Source organism: Miniopterus schreibersii (genome assembly GCF_964146895.1).
Source record: "Miniopterus schreibersii genome assembly, chromosome: 5".
In the NCBI taxonomy this organism is placed as follows: domain Eukaryota; kingdom Metazoa; phylum Chordata; class Mammalia; order Chiroptera; family Miniopteridae; genus Miniopterus; species Miniopterus schreibersii.
In genome coordinates, this window is record NC_138106.1 from 66,920,784 (window position 1) to 66,945,977 (window position 25,194).

The following is a 25,194-nucleotide window of genomic DNA, read 5'->3' on the forward strand; positions in this document are numbered from 1 at the left end:
ACAGTTTAAAATAGCAGAACTGTATATGAAGACTATATTTTAAATCAGGGTCTGAGCTACATAAAGTGGAAAATGGACAACTCACCCCACTCCTTTTATGCCCTATTTATTACCAATAATTATATAGCAAGTTCATTTTTGTGGGGAGCACTGAAAAACGTATTTGGGCCCCAAGAGAAAAAAATGATTTAAATGTTAAATATCTACATTTATTTCTCTGTAAGGATAAGGTAGTCCCATAAACCTCCAAAATATATCTCAAATCTATTATCTCTACATCTCCACTAATCCAGGCCAAGCCACCATAACCTCTCTCCTAAACAATCTCAATAGACTCCTAATTCTACTCTTGCCATCTTCCAATCTCTTTACTCACTAGCCATAATGTGCTTAAAATGAAAATTGCTTAAAATTACCATAGGGGTTTGCTTGATAGACAGTGTGAAACAGGACCTAGTCTTTTGCCATTTGGGACAAATGGAGTACACAGTTCGAAGTATTCGTGTGTGTGAAGAGAGAAAGAGCATGACTGAGAGATGATGCCTGTGATAGGGAAAGAGGATTGGTAGATGGAAATACAAGAAATCTATGATGCCTTTTGTACTTCAGTAGTTTATACTTGCAATGATCAGTGAAGAAACAAAAATTTCTACTCTAATATATTTCTTCATGTTTAACTTTTTAACATAAAAGTAACATGAGTTCTTTATAGAAAAGTTTCACAATATAAAAACAGTAAAAATATGTAATTTAAACATTAATTTTGTCTTGTACCATTAGATATATATTTTCCCTCTTAGGAAAATCCAAATAAAAATGCTTTACTCGTGTTACTTCTCCTTTGAAGAAGAGATCCTTAAAGAACAATGTATAACATTTTTGCAAGAAGTTTTTAGATAGAGTCTTATCCCAAACCCAGAGAAAACAACACTTATATGATCAATGCATATTAATGACATTTATCTTTCTACTTCAAATACTAATCAAAACAAAGAATTACACAATTATTTATTTTAATTTGTAAATGTATAATAAAATTACATTCCAGGTTGTTTTTAATCATATGAAGGCATGTGATTAAAATCTTCTGTACCTTTACAACTATGAATAGTTTATCCCGGAAATGAATTTTATCTAAGTGAAATTCTTTTAGAAATATTCTTTGTAAATCATCCAGTTTCCCTTATTAAACATTTTTTAAAATATTTTCAGTAAAGGTCACTCTTGAACTTTCTCAAAAAAAGATTTCAATTCCTCCCTTTCACTTACTATAAGAACAATATCCAGTTTTGTAATTTGTGAACAATACTTATAGCAGTTTAATTTTAGACTACAAATTTTATTAAGCAGGTATTTTTCTGTTCAGGTATGTTCACTTATATTCGCATGCAACTTAGTGAATTTTACACTCAATTCATACAAAGTAATAAATTCAATGAAACTAACAAGTCAGACTACTGTTTTTGCTTGCTTCACTGGTCACCGAATTCCCGGGGGGGGGGGGGGGGGAAATTCACACAATCTTGGTAGTAAAATAAGCTCACTACATTCTTGATCCAAGCCATATTTTGATTTAATGAATTACTGAGTATCTGATTGATGATTTTTGGAAAATAAGCCACACCCTGAGAGATGCATCAACTCTTTCAGGCTATACAGTACTATTTGCTAAGTCAGAGTAATCTTTGAGTAAATGGACCCCTGGTGGCTTCTAACCACTATAACTGATATACGTAGTTACTTACATACGCAACAAGACTGTGATTTAGAGTGACCTAAGTGTCAGTAGCACAGATGAAAGTTTATACATATTAGAAGACAAAATGTGTTATTTTAAAATAAAAATTGCCAACACCTAAATAAACACTGAGACCTTGCCCGGCCGGGATTGGCTCAGCCGTTGAGCATCAACCTAGGATCCAGGAGATCGGGGTTCGATTCCCGGTCAGGGCACATGCCTGGATTTTGGGCTCCATCCCCAGTTGGGGGTGTGCAGGAGGCAGCCGATTAATGACACTCTCATCATTGATGTTTCTGTCTGTCTCTCTCCCTCTCCATTCCTGTCTCTGAAATCAATAAAGATATATTTTAAAAAAACAAACACCAAAAACCTGAGACCTTAAATACAGGGAGAATTATTAGAATAATAGTAGTATGAATACAGATTATGCTTTCACCTTTCACTACTAAACAGAGTGATCTAGGAAGCAACACTAGTTTCTGATCAATTCAAGGAGGTTGGGTAATAGGAAGACAGAGTCAAATTGATTTATTTCATCTTTATAGTGCACGGCTTCACAGCCAAGGCAAGAGGAAAGATTGCTTCCTATAGTCAAGTTACTCTTAGCACCATGTTAAGCACCCAGTTAAAAATAAGATAGTTCACTTTGTTGCCATTATCATTATCTTACCCAGTCTAAGTATGGAAAACTAGGGTGGGGGGAAGAGAGTGAATCCATTCATCTTAATCATGAAGAATTTCATATAATTTGGTAAAAACAGATAACATTAAAAATTTTATTTTGTTAATATCCTTAATCAGAAAGCAAGTAATATAAAAATTAAATTTTACCCTTCATAAAATAACAAATTTTAAACATAAAACATGATTCCATTAGCTCTGAAGATGAAAATTTACTAGGAAAATGAACACCATTTCCTTGAAATTGACTATTAATCATATCACTGATATTTATTATGTGTATTAGAAATCTAACTTATATTTTACATCAATCTTTCTACATTATATACATACTGTAATTCTGTAATGTCCCATTTTTTCAATGTTTAAAAATTGGTAAGCTGTACTTTGATTTATGCTATCTATGAAACCACAAATTAAGAAAATACGCCCAAAGTGTTCATAAGAATAACATTTTGAAGTTTGAGATTTTATTAACTATTAGTATAATCACTTCAGTATTTGAAAGTTATTCCAAGGTATTATAAGGCATACTTTCTAATCACTGTGACTTAGGATGTAAAAGCATTTTATAAGCAACCACTTACGTCTGATGAAAAACTCTGAGCATACGTTCTCTTTAATCTACACTTTTGAGAAACTCCACTAAATTTCACCCAACTTCGCCTTTAGGTACTATTTTATCCAAGTGTAATCTTATGCATAGCCTGCATTTTTAGTATATTAACAGAAATTCAAATTAAGAGTTTTAGTAGACTGTCTTTAATGATCCTGATCATTAAACTGATGGCTAAACTGAGTAATACTCATTTATTAACATGAAGTTGAGCTAATTGATAAAAACACACAAAAATTATATATATTTGGTAAACATTGTAGGTGCAATGTCTTTTAAAAGTATAGGAAAGTCCTTATAATAGATGAACAAATAAAAATGACTGCAAGAGGTTAACAAGTAACTCTTCTATGCCTTTAATTTAACATAATTATCTGAACGGTCATGCTTTAACACCTGACATATTTTGGTAGAATGGCACGTTAGTCATGTGCGGATTCAGATATGTATCTTATTTACGTTAGTATCTTTAAGAGCCTAGGGTGGTTACTGGTGTCTCGCAGGCATTTAATGAATAAATAAATGTTGACTGAGGGAAACCACTGCATGGAAATAACTTTTAAATACTTCTAATAAACTTGACTCTCAAAGTATACATCTTTTTTAGTAGCCCTACATACTAACATAGAGTACAACCGAAATGTCTGATTTTCCAATTATTAAAAGTTATTTTTCTCTCCTTAAAATATAAAAAGACCAGGTAAATAATTACATTATTTTTAACAATCTATATTTGCACAGGTGGATTCAGTTACCATCCCTTCGCTATTGAGTGCCAATAGCCTTTAAAACCACACGAGGGGATGTGCCTGAAGGTACACACCACCACAAGCCACAGGAGAGCATGGCACTACAGGAGGCACTTATCATGTGATACATCTTCAAAGTCACCAACGCTGTGCCTGATTTCCAAATTTACATATGCATTTGTGACTGCAACCCGGCAGGTAAAAAACAGAAAAACAAAAACGGAAATGTTTAGGAAAACATGCCAAAAATATGAACTGTATAAATGAGAACAATCAACTATTGATTCTGGATCTGTCTAAATAAAATTAAATGGTCATCTATGCTTATGAAAAAAAGAAAGCTGTGTTGTTTCACTTGCCTTCTCTCCCAACCTTCTCACCCCCGCAAAAGTGTGCACCCTCTTATATCATCTGACCTCCATTTTTATATCTGCAAATTACTCCGAGGCCTTGTGTGTTAAATAATTCAAGTTTTATAACTGAAGTCTTTAGAAACGTGTGGCCTCACCGGTGACATATCCGTGGGCCTCACACTGCCCATGAGCGCATCCAGCCAGGTACACGCTGGAAAACTTTTATGGCTGTTCGCTGCTGAGCCTAAGAGGGTCTTTAGATTATGCAGGTGATATTTTTATAGCTCTTTAAAAAAAAAAATCATAGCAGATCCAATGAGCTATGTCTCATAAAGACTGTTTGAGCAGACGAAGAGAGAGAATTTTTCAGAAACTCTAAGTGCTTTCCATTCTGTGAGCCTGACTCCCGCTCGCCACACACTGTCCACGTTACCCAGGGAAACAGTCTTCCTCCCGGGCGAGCCGCCGAGGCTGGATGTGGGGACGCGTGTTCACAACTTGGATGTTCACACCTATCGTTTGCTTTATCTCCCTCCATCTCCTGGCTCACGAGAAACGGGAAACCGCAGACACGGATCTGCGGGTGTCTGGTCTGGGCATGGTTTCCACCGAGTCCGTCACACGCGGTCCGCACGGGGCAAGGGGCCGGCCGCGGAGGCGCGAGGGCGGCGGGGCGCCGGGGCAGAGGCGCGGTTACCGGTCACCGGCGGAGCGGCCGCGCTGCGCTTCCCCGAAGCCGCGCGAGCCCCTGCGCGCTACCCAGGGGGGCGGGCGCCAGAGCGCGAGTCTCCGGGAAGCCCGCGCCGGGGAGACCGGCCTCCCGCGGAGACCGCGCCGCCCGGAGCAGCCCGCGGCCGCCAGCGGGGCACCCGGCTGCGCCTGAGGCTCACGCGTCCCTTTAAAGACATTTGGAGGCTGCAGGGACCGCAGCTGGTCAGGTCGCGGGTGCCAGGCAAGGTGGACAGGGAGCTCTGGTGAGGGGCACCTCTTGGAGCCCTCGGGGCGCGAGCCAAGAGCAGCCTATCCCGGGAAGAAGTTACCTGCGCGAGGCGACCCGCGCGCCGGCCGCCAGGGCGCGGGGTCCGCGAGCTCCCGCCCCTCCGCCCCCCGCCCCTCCGCCCCGGCCCCTACCTTGGTTGCTCGAGACGTGACTGCAGTCTCCCGGCCAAACTGTCAGCAGAGGCAAGAAGAAACCTAATTGCAAGAGAAATTCGCGGACTTCGCAGCCCCCCATGGCTGTCCCCCGCTCGCCGCGGCTCCCCCTTAGAGAGAAGCGGCAGCCGCGCGGCCAGGTGCTCCGTGCAGGGCAGAGGGCCGGGTCCACGTCTTCTTCCTCCTCCGCTTCCTCCTCCACCCGGCCCGCAGGGGGTGTCCCGGGGCGCCCCCCGCGCGAGGCCCCGAGCGCAGGGCACGAGGGTCCAGGCTGCCCGGGGGCGGGCGCAGCCGCGTCGGGGGCGGGCGCTGCCCGCGGCGCCAGGGAGCTCCCGGCGGCCGGCGGCGAGCGGAATCGCATCCACCGCCGCGTCCCGCTCGCGCGAGGACTGTTCGCTCGGGCCTGGGAGCGCGCGCGCAGGAGCGAGCTCGGGCTGTGGTTCGGGGGCGGGGAGCGGGGGGCGGGGGCGGGCGCCTCGCGGCGGGGACGGGGGCGGGACCGCCGGGGCAGCGGCCCGCGCGCCTCTCCGGGCCGGGCGTGCGCTCGCGGAGCCGCGGGGGGGAGGCGCGGCGGCCCGCAGCCCGCGCGGGGGCCGCGGGAACTTTCCTCGGGCCTGTGCGGGGCGAGCCGAGCGAGGGACGTGCGGCCGCGGGGGGCCCGAGCCAGCCGGGGAGCTGCGCCCTCAGCCCCTCGCTGCTGTGGCGACGGCAGCGGCTCGCACCCCGGACACTTCCAACTCGGCCGCGTCTGCGCCGCACCTGGGCCTTGGCAGCCGCTTCACCGACGTTTCTGAAGCAGCACCTAGTCCCCCAAGCACTTTGCTCCCCATATCTCGGCAGCTGCGCCCCGCGCTTCAGGCTAGCGGGCTCCCGACGCCGCCTCCCCCAGACTTCACCTCTCCGCCGCCGGAGGGGCTGAGCGCTGTGGGCGGGCTGTCTCTGTCTCTGTCTCTCTCTGTCTCCGTCCCTGTGCAGGGCGAGCTTGGTGGCGGAGGACCAGCCGGACCGATCCCCAGCGCCGGTCGCCCAAACTTGCCCCCCGGCGCGAGCGCCTCGGCTCCGTGGCCTCCTCCGCAGCCCCGAATCCTAGGGAGGCAGAGGGGGGGAGCCAGCGGCGGGGGAGTCACGTCAGGCTGGACGCGGTCGGGTGCCTGGCGCCCGGCTTCGCCGAGGTCTTCGCGTCGCCGCGCGGGGATGACTTCGCGGTGGAGGTCACTAGCATTGTCGCCGCTGTGGGCGCTGGGATTCAGGGGCCCGAGCGCCCACGGCGTGGCAGCTTCGGATCGCGCGCTCGGAGCAGCCCAAGGGCCGAGCGCGCGTGGCCACGTCCACGGCGGCGCCGAGAGCGCGGCGGACTGACCGCTGTCGCGCGTGAGCCTCCCTCTCGGGCCCCCGCTCCGTCCCAGCGCTCGCAGGGGTCGGTCAGGAGCCGCTGCGCTGTCCACTTGGTGGAACCTCAAGGTGCCCGTGCCAGGGCCGCGGCAGCACGCAGGGCTGATAGGAAGGGGGCTTGGCATCCGTGGTCCTCACGCCGTCGCCCCGCGGCCGCGGCGGGCACGAGGGCAGGGCCGGAGCCCCGAGCGCTGGGGAGCTGCGCCCAGCCCGGCTCGGCTGGCCCGGCCGCCGCGGCTCGATGCTGCCAGTTCGGCGCTAGAGGGGGTTAGTCGACAACAAAAACGCCTCCACCGCGCGCAGGTGGAGACCGTTCGTGGCGCCAGGAGCCCGAGCGCAGGGGGAACGCGCTCGCCCTACGCCTCGTGCGTTCTTGCGCGCGGAGGACCCCTGTTGCTAGGGTGGGGAGTTCTCCGGGACTTTATTCGCTCTCATCGCCCTCGTTTTCCTTCTTGAAGGGACTTAGGCCCCCTTCAAAACTCATAAGAATGTTTTGGTGTTTTTTTTTTAAAGTATGGCAGTGGAGAAAAGTGAACCGAGAAGAGAAAGTAGCTGTATTACCAAGGGCAGAGGGGCGAGAGGGAAATGGCCCAGGGGCAGGAGTCGGGGGGATAGTAAATGGAGGGGTCAGGAGCCTTCGGCTCTTAGAGCGTTTTGGAAAAGGACCCTCCCCTTCAAGGTTTTGCGGCCTTGGGCGTGTGCGCGACATACTTCAGTTGAGGGTTTCAGTTACCGCGTTGTAGTCAACTGGCCGCAAAGAGACGCCCAGGAAGCCCGCGTCTCCTGCGGCTGCGCGCGGAGAAACGTGCCGGCCCGGATTCCTGCCCGGGAGGAAGGTTTCTGATTGGCGGACGCCGCCTCCGAAGGTGTCCGCGCCGATTTAAATGTGCGCAAATCACTTCCGAAAAGATAACCAAGTATGGGGTTTATGTGTTGGTACTTAAAGAAGTAAAATCTGCTTTTGCTGCTGATTTTACCATTCTCACTGATATTGACTGACCACAGGGGCATTTGCAAACTGAACTTAAAGTGAACAAACTGTAAAATTAAAGGGCTAAAATGTAATCTAAATTGAATGTCTAAATAAATAATTTTCTTGGAAGTGTTCAATGATTCATTATGCTGATGTTTTGATTCAAAATAATCTTTTTATGTACTTTACTATCAAAGAATATATTTCCATGACCTTTTTATAGTTGTTTCAAAATTTAACTGTTGACTTATAGTGAATAGTTTTATAGACTTAAATGATAACTCACTAAGAGAAAAATTATATCCAAAGAACACTCTCCTTATAAATGCCTAAAGTATACTATATTCTGAGAAACTGAAGGAATGTATAATACTGTTATGTTCAAAATGTAAACCATGTTAATCTATTTCTAAAATTCTGATTTTTCAATTAACTAGACTTGCAAGGAGATTTTTAAATGAAAAAAATTACTAGAGTAAAAATATTTAATATCAAAATGTTAAATTCTGATACTTTGCTTGAGCATAACATTTTAGAGAATGCAATATAAACGGAACACCAGGAAGCTTCTTTTTAAATTAGGCTAGAAGGAAATGGTTATAATACAGGGAGGGAGGGAGGGAAAATACAAGCTACGGTTCATTTCTAGGAATTACACTTAATTACAAATCATGGCACAATACGTGAAATGTAATCTATTATTTACTTCAGAGTAACAAAAACATCTTGATTACATTGGATTCCTATCCTCACCTCGGCCTACAATTCACCTAAATTCACAATTTTTGCTTGTTTAAATAAGTCAGAGTCAACTATGGTATAATATATTACTTTTACCCAGTCAAATAATTGATTGTCACATTCTGGTTTGGATTTTTAAGCAAAAAAAAAAAAAAAAAAAAAAATTACAACATTTTTCTCAATATTAAAATAAACATATTTCATATGTTTAGATATTGTCTGTTGCATTGCCTAGAAGACAATGTCTTCAAGTAAAACTTAGAGGAGATGAATTGAAATATAATTATCATAAACTTTGGCTATAAGGTGATTTCATGGGTTTGACATGATTATCAATTTCAAAACATAATTGTAAAAAGAATTACCATAACCATTTGACTATTTGTGTCATGGGTTATATACATGTAAATATGTATTTATATACACACACATATACAACATGCATATGTGTATTCATTCTAAAATATTTGTTGAGCTCTTTTTATATGCTAGATTCTCTTCATTCAGAGAAGAGCTAATGGTTATATGAGTAAAAAATTTTGTTTTTAAAACTAACTTTTTAAAATATTGTCATGGTTGTCTTATGTGAGCTGAAGCAACTGTATTTAACAGAAATGTACTTTCTTTTTTGTTTTCTAGCAGTGTTGATGTATCTGCTGACCTGTGACAGTTTAAAAATTATAAGCCACTCAGTGAACCAGATGCGATATTCATATAGATTTATCTGCACTTGTCTGTTTAAATCACACCCATATTCAGAAAAGCATTCATGTCTCATTTTTCAATACTATACTGTTGACAGTTCTTTTGTGTTCTTTCAGATCATTGGTCTGGATTCAGGTAAGACTGATCACATTTTTATTAAATAGAACATCTGACACTAAAATTAGTCTGAACTTTCATTTATGGTAGAAATAATAGTATTCACAAATACTATTTGCTTTTTAACATGATGAAAGAAGGAGAGACTTAACCTGCAATTAATTCCTTTGAGGAAAAAAAGGATTAGTATAATGTTTAATAGTCAGCATGTTTTAAAGCTTGAGAAAGTCTTAAGTGTTTTATTCTGATAGAAGAGTAAGTTATTCCATTTATATCTGTAATTTTATTGTCTAACGGTCAAGGTGGAAGCAACATAAATAAAAACAATGTTAATCCTGAAGTGTGTCAGAACATCAGGTCTTAAAATATTAGTTTAGTAATTTGAATAGATAAAGTCATCTGAGTCTTTTTGTTAATATAAAATTTAGAGATATGCTGCAAACAATACTATAGTTGCCATACCATTAACTTTAATATATTAATCAATTGAAAGATTAAGTGGTCTGTGGACAACTAAATAGCATGTGGACAGCTAAAGTTTAAAAAAATCCACAAATTTAAATGAGGTAAATTTGAGGCCCTTTGTTTTAAGAAAATATGTAATCAGGGGAAACACATATTTAATTAGAATGTTTTCTTTGATATTAAGATGTAGTTAATATTTTTGATAAATAGAAAATTCAAAACAGTGCTGGGTATTTTACCTTATTGGTAGCATATTGAATCTTAAAAACCTCAGAAAAAAATCAACTTGAGACTACATAAAATGAACTGTGGTGTTATCTGCGATGATACTTCATTTTGTTCTTGTGTGTATGATATTTTATGGTAAAATAAAAATATATGTATACGTCTCATATACATATCACTTATATAAATAATATATACGTGTTTATGTGTTTGTAATTCAATGACAACATCCTTGCTAGTACTTTTCTAATTCAGTAACCATTTATCAAGTGAGATTTTCATGTGCATTTGTGCTGAGCATTATGGACAAGGTACAAAGATTATCATATTTAGTTTCTAATCATCAAGAGTTTGTATTATATTGAAGGGCAAAGAAGTGAATTATTCCAACACAAATCATTCTATAATTTCCCCTAGTGAAGTTCCAAATTAGTTATGAAAGAGGAAAGGAGTCATACCTCTTCCCTCTTAGACATGGATATCTATAGTTACTACATCTGCTTGAGTTAAACTTACTCTTCGTTTGGATTGATTCATCCTCTGAAAACTAGTGCATGAACTTATACTAACATCAAATACAATATTAAAGGTTATGCACAATCGCCAAATAATTCAACTCAATTAAACTAACTTGAATTTTTTAAATAAAATTTATTTAATAGTCTGTGTGGCATCAATTATCCACAAAAAGTAAATTTAGCTAAATTATGTGGAGAATATTTTAAATGATACATTTAAATTTATTTTAATTTTACTAGTGATATATTATTCAGTTTATCTTTCGTGCCCCAGAATGATCAGCTCTGTTAAAACAATTTTGTTTTCATTCAGTTGTAACAATAATCACGCACATGTTCTAAAATTCAAGCAGTAAACAACTAATTGTAGAGGTAAAACTACCTTTAAAAAAACTCTTTCTATATTAAAGTATGCATGATTATTTCCATCACAACAAATAAGATAACATGGTAACAGGAATACTGCTATTAATTTCTATTCAAGTATCAAATTAGTGTACCAAAATAGACTTAGTATTTTGTCTTGTATTATACCTGCATTCAGACACCTTATGCCCTGCTTCAGTAAAAAATGGGTTTTGTGATAAAAATACTTGGGTATGTCAAATAGTTAAATATTAAATTTATTAATAACATCCATATTAATAACCACTGTCAACATTTTAATTATTTTGATACAAATAATGCAAAATATATTCTTTTACTACAATCAAATTAGAAATAGATTAAGGTGTTAGAAGAAGAGAAGTGATTGATTCCTTAATGTATCTCTTAAGCTGGATTTTGTGGGTCAAGTTTTTTATAAAAATATTTTTTAATATTTGAATTTAGTTCAAAATCAAGAATCATGTTTGCATTTTTTAAGTTCTATATTTTTTTGTGTATATTAAACTTGATAAAAAATAAAAGAACAAATCTTGAGTGACATCTCATTATATTTCCAAGTGACCTATAACAACCCTATAAAAACTTATTATGCCTAATATTTGCCTTTTATGTCAGGGGTTCTATATCATTTTAATCACAATGTATTTCTTAACTAAGGTTGTTAAAATTATTTCATGGAACATAAACATTTCTCAATGTCATCTTATAATTATTGGGTGATTAAAATTCTATATAACTCAGTTAAACCAATCATTTAAAATTAGCATATGGTTTTTAATATTGTTGACTAAGTTTGACTCTCATATCCAACCATCCCAAGGACCTTAAAAAGTTTTTAAAAGTCAGAGAATGTTTCCTTTACACCTCTACAAAAATATGTGCTAAATAATTGTGTTTAAATACTAATTATATTTGTCTTTTTGGTCAAATTTACCACCTTTATTAACTTTTCATAAAGGATAATTTAATACTTATACATTTAAACTGTAAAAATAGTATGTAGTTGTCCCTTTTCTGTTTATTAAAGATCAATAAATACTTGAGTCATTAAAACTATAATTTCTTATATGTGAATAATATATATTTATGTATATGTTGTGCCTATTCTGAGCTGTTATGAAAATGGCTTTTTATTACTCAGGGAACTAAATCCCACTATAGACCCCTTTTGTGAAAGTCCTTTAGTGTTTCACTGATAAATTCCACTTATGGTATTAGAAGTATACTTACATTCACAGTATTTGGAATTCAATTGTAATATCTTTGATATCCTTGATATTTTTTGGTGAAAATAAAATTTTCCAAATAAATGAAAAATGCAAACAAATACTTGATTGACTTAGATTAGTATTAATATAGTCAACTGCTATTCCTGATTTATTGCTTCTGACTTACTTTTCACCAAGGATTAAAATATTTAAGAAATGTAGTGTTTATATGTATACATATAAGTTTCATGCTTGTTTGTGAGTATTTTTATTCAAAGGAAAAAGAAAAATGTCTTGTTTGTTGAAAATACGTGCAACTTTCAAATAAAGTATTAAGGTTATATGTGATTTATCCAAAACAAATGCTATATATTAATGCTAATAAAACTAATGCCTGATAGGACTTACTGCAATGGTATGGATGTTCTATATCTGTGCTGTCCAATACAGTAGCCACTAGCACATCCACATGCAGCTTTTGTGTATTTGAATACTTCTAGTACAACCGAAGGACTGAGTTTTCAGTTTCCATTAAATTTAATAAATTTAAAATTAAATAGCCATATGTGGCAGTGCCTACCACAATGGATAGTACGGTATTTTATATATGTGTATATAGTTTTATTTTCATTACTTCCACATTGATAATTGGGGGAAATAAAAAAGGGACTTGAAAACCATGTAAACATCCAGTGCACACAGTACAACTCTACTAAAAGAGTTTATACTTACTATAGAAATTCAGTTGCACACAGTAATGCTTATCACAAACAAAAAAGCAGCTCTCTTGGAACAATAACTCTGCCACTACATGTGTTTACACTGTCTTCAGAGCTAGTCTGATGTGATGTGTCTTTTGCATATTACATTGAGTCGGTTGGAAGATATTAATAGTAGTCACTGATAGAAACTCATAACATTATTAAAAAATAATTTCCGTTCTGAACAGCATTACTTGCCTAAGGTGCCTAACCTTTGATGCTACAATTCTAAAGATGGTTCGGGGACTGCCGTCAACCCTGCGTGCCCACTGTGTCTGTTCTGCTGCTCCGGGTCCCACAAAATTAGTAAACGGAGGGGCTCAGGAAAGGTAGTGAAGTTCCCTCAACTAACACTCATCCAGCGACTTGCTAAAGAAACAGAGGAGTCTTTCATTTAGATACTAATGTTTGTCTTTGTTGTTTTGTTTTGTTTTCCTTTCTGACTTTCTAAATACACTATCAGGATCCCGTTTTTATGATAGTAGATTTTTAAAATATGAGCATCCCGCCTGGCCGGCGTGGCTCAGCGGTTGAGCATCGACCTAGGATCCAGGCGATCGGGGTTCGATTCCCGGTCAGGGCACAGGCCCGGGTTGCCGGCTCAACCAATGACTCTCTCATCATTGATGTTTCTATCTCTCTCTCCCTCTTCCTTCCTCTCTCTGAAATCAATAAAGATATATTTTTTAAAAATAATAAATAAATAAATATGAGGGTCCCCAGGAAAAACAGAGAATCTGTTCAATACTGTTTCATTTATTTCATCCTAAATTTTGTCTCTTCATGGTTTCCTTCTATAACTTTAATTGTCATAAGTACCAAAGTTAAAAAAAGAAAGAAAAAAAATACAATAAAAATGTCATAATCTCTTAAACAAATCTTGAAATATGATGAAGTAAAAAGTATTAATTTTTATATTATTTAGCAAGCAGTTCTATAGTATTTACTATGTGCCAGACACTGTTCCAAGTACAATATTAATTTCAGATAATAATTACAAGTACTAATTACAAGTAGGAATTCAATTCTCAACATTCTGAAGTAGTTGCAATTATTATTCTGATTTTATAAATTAGAAAGCTGAAGCATAGAACTTGTCAACAGTAACCCAGCCAGCAGGTGATAAAACAGGGACCAAAACCCAGGCAGTCCGGACCAAAAGCTGGCCATTAATTGCTATGCTACCTCTCTTATAATCACTGAAAACTGACCCAAATATACACAAGTGTACACATATATAGTTTGCATATACTATCTGTGTTATCTATTTAGGTAAAATTTATCTAATTCTATGAAATTATGCTCAAGTCCTGGAATATTTTTAGTGAATCTTCTTCCCAGCTGTGATTCAGTTTACAAATGACCTCATGCTTTGTTCTCATGCCCCAACATTTACACATTTGTGACTCCTGCGGGTTACTTTTTCACTTTTTTCTTAAAATCTTCCTCTTGAATAGCACCTGTCTCCTAATGTTACTAACAAGTTAATTCAGCTATTATGTTTTGCACTGTGTGTGGGGCACTGAGTATTAAAACGATGAACAAAACAGACAAAACAGCACTTATGTAATAAGTGCTCATCATGTGTCTCACACTGTTTCTAAATGCATTATACAAGCTAAGTAATTTAATATTCACAATAGATTCCATATATAACTGAGATCATATGATATTTATCTTTCTCTGACTGACTTATTTCACTCAGCATAATAATCTCCAGGTCCATCCCTGCTGTCTCAAAGGGTAAAATATTCCTTTTTTACAGCTGCATAGTATTCCATGGTATAAATGTGCAACAGCTTTTTTATCCACTCATCTACTGATAGACACTTGGGCTGTTTCCAGACCTTAGCTATTGTAAATTGCGCTGCTATGAACATAGAGGTGCATAGATTCTTTCTGACTAGTGTTTCAGGATCCTTAGGATATATTACACAATCTCATTTATATATGGAATCTAATGAACAAAATAAACTGATGGACAAAATAGGACCATAGGCATGGAAGCATGGAACAGACTGACAGATCTCAGAGGGAAGGTGGGAGGGAGGGTAGGAAGAGATTGATCTAAGAACTTATATGCATATATGCATAACCCATGGACACAGATAATAGGCAGGTGAAGATCTGGAGTGGGGAGGCAGCCAGGTGGAGGGTGGCAAAGGGGGGAAGTGGGGGACATCTGTAACACTCTCAACAATAAAATTAATTTTAAAATATATATTCACAGCCCTATGAGGTAGGTACTCTTTTGTACCCATTTTTACAAATGGTGATACTAAAACATATAGGTTGCATGCTACTAAGAGGCAGGGCAATGATTCTTACATTTTGAAAAGGGCTCTGTCTGCTCTTTGTAATGCAGGCAAAATTATAAGCAGACAGAAGAAATATGAGTTTAGGGCAGTAATTCTGGAGTGAGATAATAGTGGTTTTTCTTTGGGTAGGGATAGAGAGGGAGCCATGGATGGACTTTCCATGTATTTTGAAAGTAGATAGTATAGGACTTCCTGATAATTTGGATATTGTTAGTGACTAGAAATGGCTCAAGTGCCTAACTCTTCAGATAAAGAATTTACATTTTTAACAATAAGCCTATTAAACCATGAATTGAGCGATTGAAGAAGACTTTGAAACAATGTTTCTGGCTTCTGAACTACAATACGTATTTTCAGAAGGGAAAGTCATTTTCTGTATTCTTAAAATCATACCTAGACTCTGCCCTCATTCGTCTTCAAGAAAAACAGCTCAGATCATTCTGAATAATTAAAAATTCCTTGTTTATTATTCTATATTCTTAAACTATACATAGAGACATAACAAAGTTGGTAATTTAAGAATTAGAGTATAGCCTCTATTTTTATAAAAGTTAAAAAATTAAATTAGTCATATGCTGTATAAGAGTTAGCAAAACGTTCACTATCTATATTATTATGTTTTTTGTGGCTCAGCACCAAGTTTCTTACTGAAATAACTATTGTTCCCAAAGCCAGATTTGAGTTTATCATGTATTTATCAACTAAGCAGGGACTAAGTAATCTGCATTCAGTGTGCTTAAGACAGTACCAAAAATAAGGGACTCAAGTCCTCGTGGGAAAAGTTCCTAGATCTTCAGCCAGAGAGAAGAGGAGGATTATACGAAATGCTAAAATTCTGTGTGTGAGTATAAAGACTTTTTCACAAATATACTATGCATAACTGAGGAGTATTTTTTTTAAAAAGGGAAAATTCAAGAAGGATGTACCTATGAGTATTTTACTCCCTTGCCATTATGAAAATGGTAACATGTTCATGCCAGAAATCTAAAAGACATTTGGGACAATTGATATGTTTTGCTACAAATTTAGAACATATTTTTATTTTTAAGTTACTCTTTTAAATTTTAAAAGTAATATAACAATATCATGGAATATGTGGAAAATTGAAAAGAAGATAATACCCTTTGATTGTACTCTAACGTAATTACTATATTGTTTTAGTATATTTTATTTCAAGTGTCTTAACCTTCCCTCATTCCATATCATCCATCAATCATGCTCCTTGGTATTTACTCAAAGGAGTTGAAAACGTATGTCTACACAAAAACCTGCACACAGATGTTTATAGCAGCTTTATTCATATTTGCCAAAACTAGGAAGCAACCAAGGTTTCCTCAAGTAGATTAGTGGATAAACTGTGGTACATCCAGACAATGGAATGTTATTCATTAATATTAAAAGGAAATGAAATAAGACATAAGATTTCACTCAGATGTGGGATATAAAACAGAAAGCAGCAAATGAACCAATAGGACAAACAAACAAAAAACTCATAGACACAGACAACTGTATGGCGGTTACCAGGGGAAGGGGAGTGGGATGAGCTAGAACAGTGAAAGGGCTCAATATACGGTGACAGAAGGAGACTTGACTTTGGATGGTAAACACACAATGCAATATACAGATAATGTGTTATAGAATTGTATGCTTAAAACATATAATCTTATTAACCAATGTCGCCCCAATAAGTGTTAATAAAACTTCTTTAAAAGGAGAAAAAAGACATAGGTGAAGCTCAAATGCATATTATTAAGTAAAAGAAGCCAATCTGAAAAGAGTGCATGCTATATGATTCCAAATATATGACCTCCTGGAAAAGGCAAAACAAAGATAATAAAAAGATCAATCGCCTGCCCTAGCTGGTTTGGCTCAGTAGTTAGAGCATCAGCCCTCGGGCTGAAGGGTCCCGGGTTCAGTTCCAGCCAAGGGCACATACCTTGGTTGCAGGCTAGGTTTCTGTCCTGGGGGGGTGGGGAGGGGTGTGGGAGGAACACGTCGATGTTTCTCTCTCTCCCCCTCCCTTCCACTCTCTCTGAAAAACAATGGAAAAAATATCCTCAGGTGAGGGTTAAAAATAAATAAATAAGTAAATAAAAATAAAATAAAAATAACAAGATCAATGTTAGGGATTGGGAAGCAGGAAAGGACGAAAAGGTGGGCACGGTGAAGTTTGGAGCAGTGGAAATACCCTGTATAATACTATAACGATGAACACTCGCCATTACACATTTGTCCAAACTTAGAATGTATAATAACACCAAGGGTGATCCCTAATGTGAACTGTGGACTTTGGAAAATCATGATGCATAAATGTAGGCCCATCAGTTGTAACAGGTACAGGCTGGTGAGGAACTCTGATAATGAGGGAGGCTATGCATGTTTGGGGGCAGGAGTACATGGAAAATCTTTGTACATTCCCATGAACTTTGTTGTGAACCCAATCCTTCTCTAAAAAAAAAAAAAAATTCTTTAAAAAAACAGGAGATAAACACTAGGTTTGTAGGGAATATGGAATGAGCCATTGGAATCCAACTGGAACAGAGATGCATTTTCTCAGTTCAAGGAACTGCATGAGAAAGATCATCAGAGGAGAAAATATCTGAAAAATTTACAGTATCATCTCATGAGAAAGGAACACAAAGTCAGTGTAAAAGAGAAGCTACCCAATCCAAGTAAAAGTTCTCATTTCCCCTTAAATCTTGGCTCTTTCCTTGTAGACCAAACCACAGCTAGAGTGGAAAGCCTTGGCTATGAAGAGAGAGTTGAGATGAACTATATCGTTGTAGCTAAAAGCAGCTATCCTCCTTCAGGGTGGTTTGTTTGTTTGTTTAATATGTCTTTAGTGATTTCAGAAAGAGGAAGGGAGAGGGAGAGAGAGATAGAAACATCAGTGATGAGAGAGTCATTGATCAGCTGCCTCCTGCACGCCCCCGACTGGGGATCTGAGCCCACAACCCGGGCACGTGCCCTGACCGGGAATCGAACCACCGTCTCCCGGATCCTAGGTCGAAGCTCAACCGCTGAGCCATGCCCGGCCGGGCCTCCGCCTTCAGGGTTTAATGTAGGAGTAAGAGTTGGAGGAGGAGGGAAATATTTTAAGAAATCATACTCTTGAATTAATTCATGTTTAATTTGTATTTTGATGGATATTCTGCATTCTAAATTGAGCCTATGATTATGAGGCTCAGTGACTATTCATTGTCTAAAACAGAATACTCATGTGGTACGTCCAAATTTGTCTGGTGCTAAGGAAAATGTCCTTCCTCACTGAAAATAATATAAAGGGACAAGAGGAAATACAAATAGATTTTCATTTAGGTGATAGCCTACAACTCATATGTTTAATAGACCAGTTTTAATCTGGCTTACTTTTTTCCTGCCCTTCTATCTGTCTTCCAGAAATCCCTATTTCTATTAGTTAATGGCCTGCTTCTAATACTGCCGTGAAATTGCTTTTATTCTTTACTAGTAATAAGGGCAGAAAACAAGCATCCCCAGATTAACCTCAATCCCAGACAAAGAAATACCCAGAGTCGGACTAGTAGAGAATATTGAGCACCAGACTTGCCAACCATTTCTGATCCAAGTTGTTGTAACCTCTTTTTCAGAAATGGGATTTCTCCTCTCATCCCGCTGGCTTTCTGTTGAAATCCTTACCTCACCATATCCTTTCAGACTAGGTAATGCCTTGTAGGACAAGAGTAGCATTCCTGGTGATAACTGGTTCACATGTATTCAAGATATCATTTTATACCAGAGTTGATTTAGGAAATATGGAATGAAACTTGATATGTCCCTGACACTTTCGATGGAGAGTTATGGGTACACAGGTGTGGCATTACCCTGTTGAAGAACCGGAACAGTATTTCTCAGGTGATAACTTGGCAACAACAGAAGTATCAGAAGCTTATCCAAAGCAATCTAAAAGTTATCACTTCTGGGGATTCACTTAACTGGGTTGCAAAATGAAACTTCCTGACTGCTGAGGTGAGTAGTTTGGCATTTGTAAGACTGCTTTGGATTTAACAGAAAGAAAAAAAATCTCTATCAATATCATACAAATAAAATAAGACAAAATATTAAATAAATAATCCCATAAATTAATAGTAATTGCAGTGTTAATTTGCATTTTAAGGGTAGATAAATTAGTTGGTAATTAGCAAAGAGCGAAGATATTAACATGAACCAGTGAGAATATTTGTGGATGTGTGAAATGGTAGGCATGTTGCTGAAGGAGAATTCTAATAGGATTGCTTATCAAAAAATATGTTCTTGTAGGGAGACTTACACTGCTCTTAATAATAACTGATAAGGCCCTTGGACCCAAATAATGTAAACCATAAGTTATTGTGATTTTCCACCAATATTTGAAAGATAAATACTTTATGTGAATGGCAGATCTTTAAGATAGCTAAGCTAAGGAAGTATTGATATGACTGAAAATATTACTGCTTGGTGGGGAGCTGTGTAAAATATGATGGAGTTGTTCTTAAAATACTAATATAACAAAAGCTCTATGAGATATACAACACAATTGTACTTTATGTTATTTCTGGCTTTATACCAGAGAAAGCATTCAGATAAAATTAGCAGAATATGATAAATAAAAAACATGTGCAAAACAGAATGTTCATCATTCTGTTTTTAATATCTGTGTGTATAGAATATATGGTTAATTTAGCTTTTTTATTCATAGTTTTAGGTCCACTAATAAGTGTCTTAACAGTCTTGTAATTGAAATAACTGGTCAGTAGTGGTCAATAGTGAAAATGCAAAAGTAGTTAAGAAAAATATAATGACAAAGAAAATGATTGATTTCATTTCCATTGTATAAAGAAAGCAGTGTTGAGGTTCTTTGAAGGAAAAGTAAACAGCACATAATAATTTATTTTTAAAATTTAAAGGGTAAATTCATATTTACAGGTTTTTTACAGCAAAACTTGTGAGTGAGGATGAATCTAAATCACAAACTTATACACTTGAACAGATTCAAAATCACTTATTGAAGAATGTTTTGGTGAGATGTATCCCCTGCGACCCATTCCATGCAATCAGCAGGTGAGTTTTCATTTGTGTGAGGATACTGGTGAGACTTCTTTTGGTACATAATATGCAAAGATGGGTGCTAACAGTTACTTCCTCACATCCAAAGGTAGAGTTAATTCCTCATTCGCATGAATCTAGACTGGGTGTGATAACTTGTTTGAACTATTAGAATCCAGTGCAAGTGGTTACCTGGAACATGTGAGGCTAGGCCATGAGAAGCATTTCAGCTTCTGCATGGGCCTCTTGGAAGGCTTGGGAACCTGCCTCTTGGATCATGGCCTCCCATACTGTAAGAAACCTGAGCACAGGGAGAGACCACGGTAGGTGTGCTGGTTGACAGCCCCAGTTTGGCTCCCAGCTAATAGCATCAACTGCTAGTCATGTGAATGAGCCATCTTGGTTGATCTGTCAGAAGATTCCAGCCCCAGCTGCAAGAAAGACCCTGAGAAAAAACTGCCTGCTTGAGTTCAATCAGCCCATGGGACCACAGGTAATAATGGGCAATAGCCATAATTAAAATTGTTGTTTCACCAAATTCAAAGGTAATAATAAATTGTTCCAAATCATGAGTTTTTGGCAGTTAGTTAGTTATGCAGCAATAGAAAACGGAAACAAATCTCAATAAGCATTTTTTTTTTCCTCCAAGCACTAACAAATATATAAAATTGAGCTCTTTTTTTCTTTTGGTCAAACAAACATTAGATACATGGCAGGTTTAGCCTTATGAATTGTAAGCAGACAAGTGCTCTTTTCCTAATTTTACAAATCACACAGGCACAAACACACAAACGTGTTTTTCAGTTTATAAATATTTTAGAAAGAAACAAAATTATATTCATTAATAAATTATTTCTCCTCATGAATTAAGAGCCCATACTGGGCTGAATGTTAGTAAGGTTGTTAGTATGGAGGCCTGAGCTGTTAGCATTTAGGTCTTAAAACACTAATCGATTTTAGGAAAAATAGCAAGAGTAATTCTCATTATTTTTCAAGTGTCTGGAAAAATAAATTTGTTCACATTTACACCTTAAAATACATTTCCCTGAAGAAAGATACATGTTCTGCTGCATTATAAACATTATATGTGAGTTCAAGGTTGTTTTATCAAAAAAATGGGCAAGAGAATAATATTTCACCTTATGGTGAGGTTTTTAACTGTTGCAATCTTTAAAATTTTATATCTAAATATTGAAAAAACTAAATTTTAAACTCTTCAAATTTCTCTCCTTTTTTTCTCTTTCCTTTGTTTTTTTATCTTTCTTCTCCCATCCCTCACTTTCTGATCTGTCGCCATCGATTTCTAGTTCATCATTTGGAAAGATAACATAACTAAAGCAAAATAGTAGGATTCAGGTCACCTAGTTTCTAATCTAAATTCTGCAAGTAACTAGATATGTAATCTTGGTTAGTTTACTTACAATCTTGAGGCCTAAATTAATCCCTTTGAAACTTTAGGGGATTAAAAAAGATTATCTTTCTAACCCCTGCTGCTGTAAAATTATGCAATTCAAAAAACATGTAAAACAAGGCCCTTACAAGTAAACATCAAAAGCTAATTTGGAAAAGATAAAAAACATTTACCAGGCACTTAGTATATGTTAGTTACTGCATGAACTAAAGTCAAAATGAAAAGGCAAATTACCCCAGGCTATCTAGTTCTCACAATACAATATAAGAAAGCATATAATTTCTCTTTGGAGATAAACATACTTCTCTTCATTGACTTCTAGGAGAAATAAACATGATCCCACCTCTCAGGGATATTGGATAACATAATTGAAACTGTATTCAGTTGCAATGTTAAGTGAGCCATCTCTGTACTTTCATAGCACCACAGATATATGGCAACCCATGCATGTAGCAACTTGTATATTTATACATTTTTATAATTTGTGTGTCCATTTGTATAAGCTAAAATTTCATAGGAGCATCTGACCCTGATTTTTGCCCCCAGCCCCTACACAGTATACAGGGCATTCAATATGCTGATAATAAGGGGGTTTTTTTGTAGAATAAAGAGGTACTGAAGGAATTTTTGAGTGAATATTCCTTGTATTATCAAATAAAAGGCACCCAAACCATATAATTAAGTTATAATTTAGAAAAGGTATGTCTGTATAACACTAATAATATAGTCAGGTAAGCAGCTTTGCCTTGGCCTGAGAATATATTTACAAAGATCCTAGCACAATACAAAGAAAAAACTAGTGCCCCTTAAATAATATTTTCCCAGTTACAAATATTTCATGTTGGTTTATAAGTACCAATTTTCACTCAGTCTAATATTATAATTGACAGTAGTGATTAGGGTGCCATATTTTACATTACTGACTGTAAGTATGACTCACAATAATATTCAGGTGGTAGAGTTAACATCTTACCATGTTAATTTAAGAGTCTGACATATATTATCTGTCAAATGGAGACCTGTCCTGTTATAAGGTTGGATCAAAAGGGTTCTTGAGGCAGAGTGTTTCCCCAGAAAGTAGTTTTAAATATCCCAAACACTTAAACAAGTAGTAGATTAAGATAAATTTGGGTCAGAAGCAGAAAATTAAGAGTACGGGTCAATTGGCCACAGCTTTGTAAACTGACTTCCATAAAAAACTAATTAAAATAAGATCTACAAAAATATAAGCTGCAACCTTTCCTCTCTGGTTCTCCCATCTCTAGTCACCGAAAGGGCTACACATGTGAAATTATTTAATATTTTAAGTTTAAGAATGCTGACAAACTTTAAGCTTAACTATGACATTGATGATGCTATGTGAATATTTCAGATGTGTTTACCCAATTCTCTCAGCTGCTTTTAGGTGAGAAATATCATATAGCAATGTGATCTTCCAATTCTAGATCTCCTATGGATATGGCATTGGTAGAATTCTGACATTTCAGTTTCTATAAATTATTTTTAGCTAATGGATTCTTGGAATACGGATATAAAGCTTAGGAGCTGCCAAATTGGTTCTAGACATCTGCTGGCTTTTTGTGCTCATTAGTGGAGTAAACAGCCCTCTTCTATGTCGTGGGTATAGAATACATAACCAGGCAGGCTTGTCAGCAAGTTTCTTCAGGCTTGGGAAGAATATATTCTTGTTACTTAAAGCAAATATTTCAGAATTTGACTCTTAATAACAGAAATCAGTATAATTGTCTTTACTGTTATTCCTGATTGCCCAAAGGTTGACTACAAATAAGATACTAAATTTTACACATAGAAAAGTTCATATTATAAAACCCTAGTTATTGTAGACAGCGCTTGCAAAAGCATGAATGAAGTTTAAATGGTCAGATATTTTACTCTGGGTTCACCATTGGGTTGCATCCCAGGAAAGGAGTTTGTGTTGGCAAGTAAGGTAAAAAAATAATAAAATAATCCCCTCAGGTTCATAAAATGCAATATTTTTGCTTTTGAATCTTTAGGTTGTGTGGTCCCGTGGTGATTTCTTATTAATATTACAGAGTCATAACTCATAAAGATCATGATTTACAATATTGGCTCCTAGAGTAGAAGAAAATATGGAGTCTTTATGGTGCATTTGAAAAAGGGTTAATTGAAGAAAATGCTGATAATTCACAAATGGTGATGTTTGGATCAGGTAGTGAGCATCGACAGGCTGAGATGCCAGAGGAAGGTTTTTAAATAAGCTCCAGTGAGTTAGGAAAGTGGACACTGCCAATAATATTAGTTCTTCAATTTCCATTGAGAGGTGTAAGCATTTGCCATTGTCTGGATAATCAAATGAAAGTTGAATAGAATGGTCCTATAAATTTTGGAGTCTGGATAGTTAAAATATCATCAATAAAATTAAAAATACTCAAGGATAAAGTTAAGGTCTATCAAATTATTCAGTTAGTTTTTCCCCCTCAACGATCACCTGAGTCAATTCTAGTGCTATCTTGTTTACCTTTATAAAAATATATAAAACAGTCTCCGATATTATGCTCAAATATATCTCAGTACCTCAGATATTTCTTCGTTGGGAAGAAGAAGTGTAAGTTAAGCAGAGTAATTTTCAAAAGGCTTCTAGAATTCTAGTCAGGACCTGGCTATTAAAGGTAGCTATGATATATTATTTTAAGTTAGCAAATATGCATCTTATTACACAAACTTGAGTGCAAAAAAATAGCATTTTCTTATAATTCAACTTAATTTTATTTTTTTATATTTTTATTGATTTTTTTAGAGAGAAAAGGAGGGAGAGGAACAGGGAAACATCGATGTGAGAGCGAGACATTGACTGGCTGCCTCCTGCACACCCCTCACCGGAGATTGAGCCTGCAACCTGGGCATGTGCCCTGGCCAGGAATCGAACCAGCAACCCTTCCATGCACAGGATGATACCCAACCAACTGAGCAACACTAGCCAGGGCAAACTCAACTTAATTTTAATTTCAGGCTTCTATTTCGTAAGAAACATCATCTCATTATTTATTTAAGGGATTCCCCACACTCCTTTTTCAGGGTTATGGCTCTATTTGTAAAAATATTTTGTTGTAGTGGTGTTAGGGACATCGCATTTCAGTGTTGGGGTTAGGGACATCAAGTGTCAGTGTGCCTATTCGCATCAGCCACTGCTGATACCGTTTTCACCTTGTATTTTCCTCAACTATCTCTCCATTCGGGTTTTAGCTAATCCGCTCCTTATTGTCTTCCTGAAGGACCTATGTGTACGGTGGCTCTCTGAACCATGTCCATGTTACTTCTGGGTGCATGGGACTCCTTCTGCTACTTCAGGTCCATTTGGGACATGGAAAGCTCTAGGAAGATGTCTGAGGTGCGTCCCATACCTCCGTTCTCTCAGGGGAGCCCTTCCAGCATTCTAGTTCCCTACCTGGCGACAGACGTGGTCGCTTTGCATAGCTTTTGCACTGCCCCAAACTGCGCGGCCAAAAGCGTGGGTGGAGGCTGACGTCCTGGGCAGCCCACTTGTCCAAGTTTCTGCCTGGTGCAGGAAGGGGTACCTGTTCCTATACAGAAAGGCATCAGGTTTTCCTCAAGCTATGGCTCTTTCAAGTCAATGTGAAGATGACAGGCAGTAGCAG

General features: G+C 38.3%; 1 protein-coding gene across 2 annotated transcripts in view; it reads right to left on the minus strand.

Annotated features, from left to right (window-relative positions):
• EPHA6 (EPH receptor A6) overlaps window positions 1-5,653 on the minus strand; it is a gene marked incomplete at its 5' end in the record, with an annotated part of 762,908 nt that extends 757,255 nt beyond the window's left edge. For both annotated transcript variants that reach the window (XM_081138997.1, XM_081138998.1), the window contains one exon: window positions 5,272-5,653. In XM_081138997.1, the coding sequence (XP_080995123.1) occupies window positions 5,272-5,653 (382 nt within the window). The remainder of the gene's footprint in view (window positions 1-5,271) is intronic.
• Window positions 5,654-25,194: the final 19,541 nt, after the last annotated feature.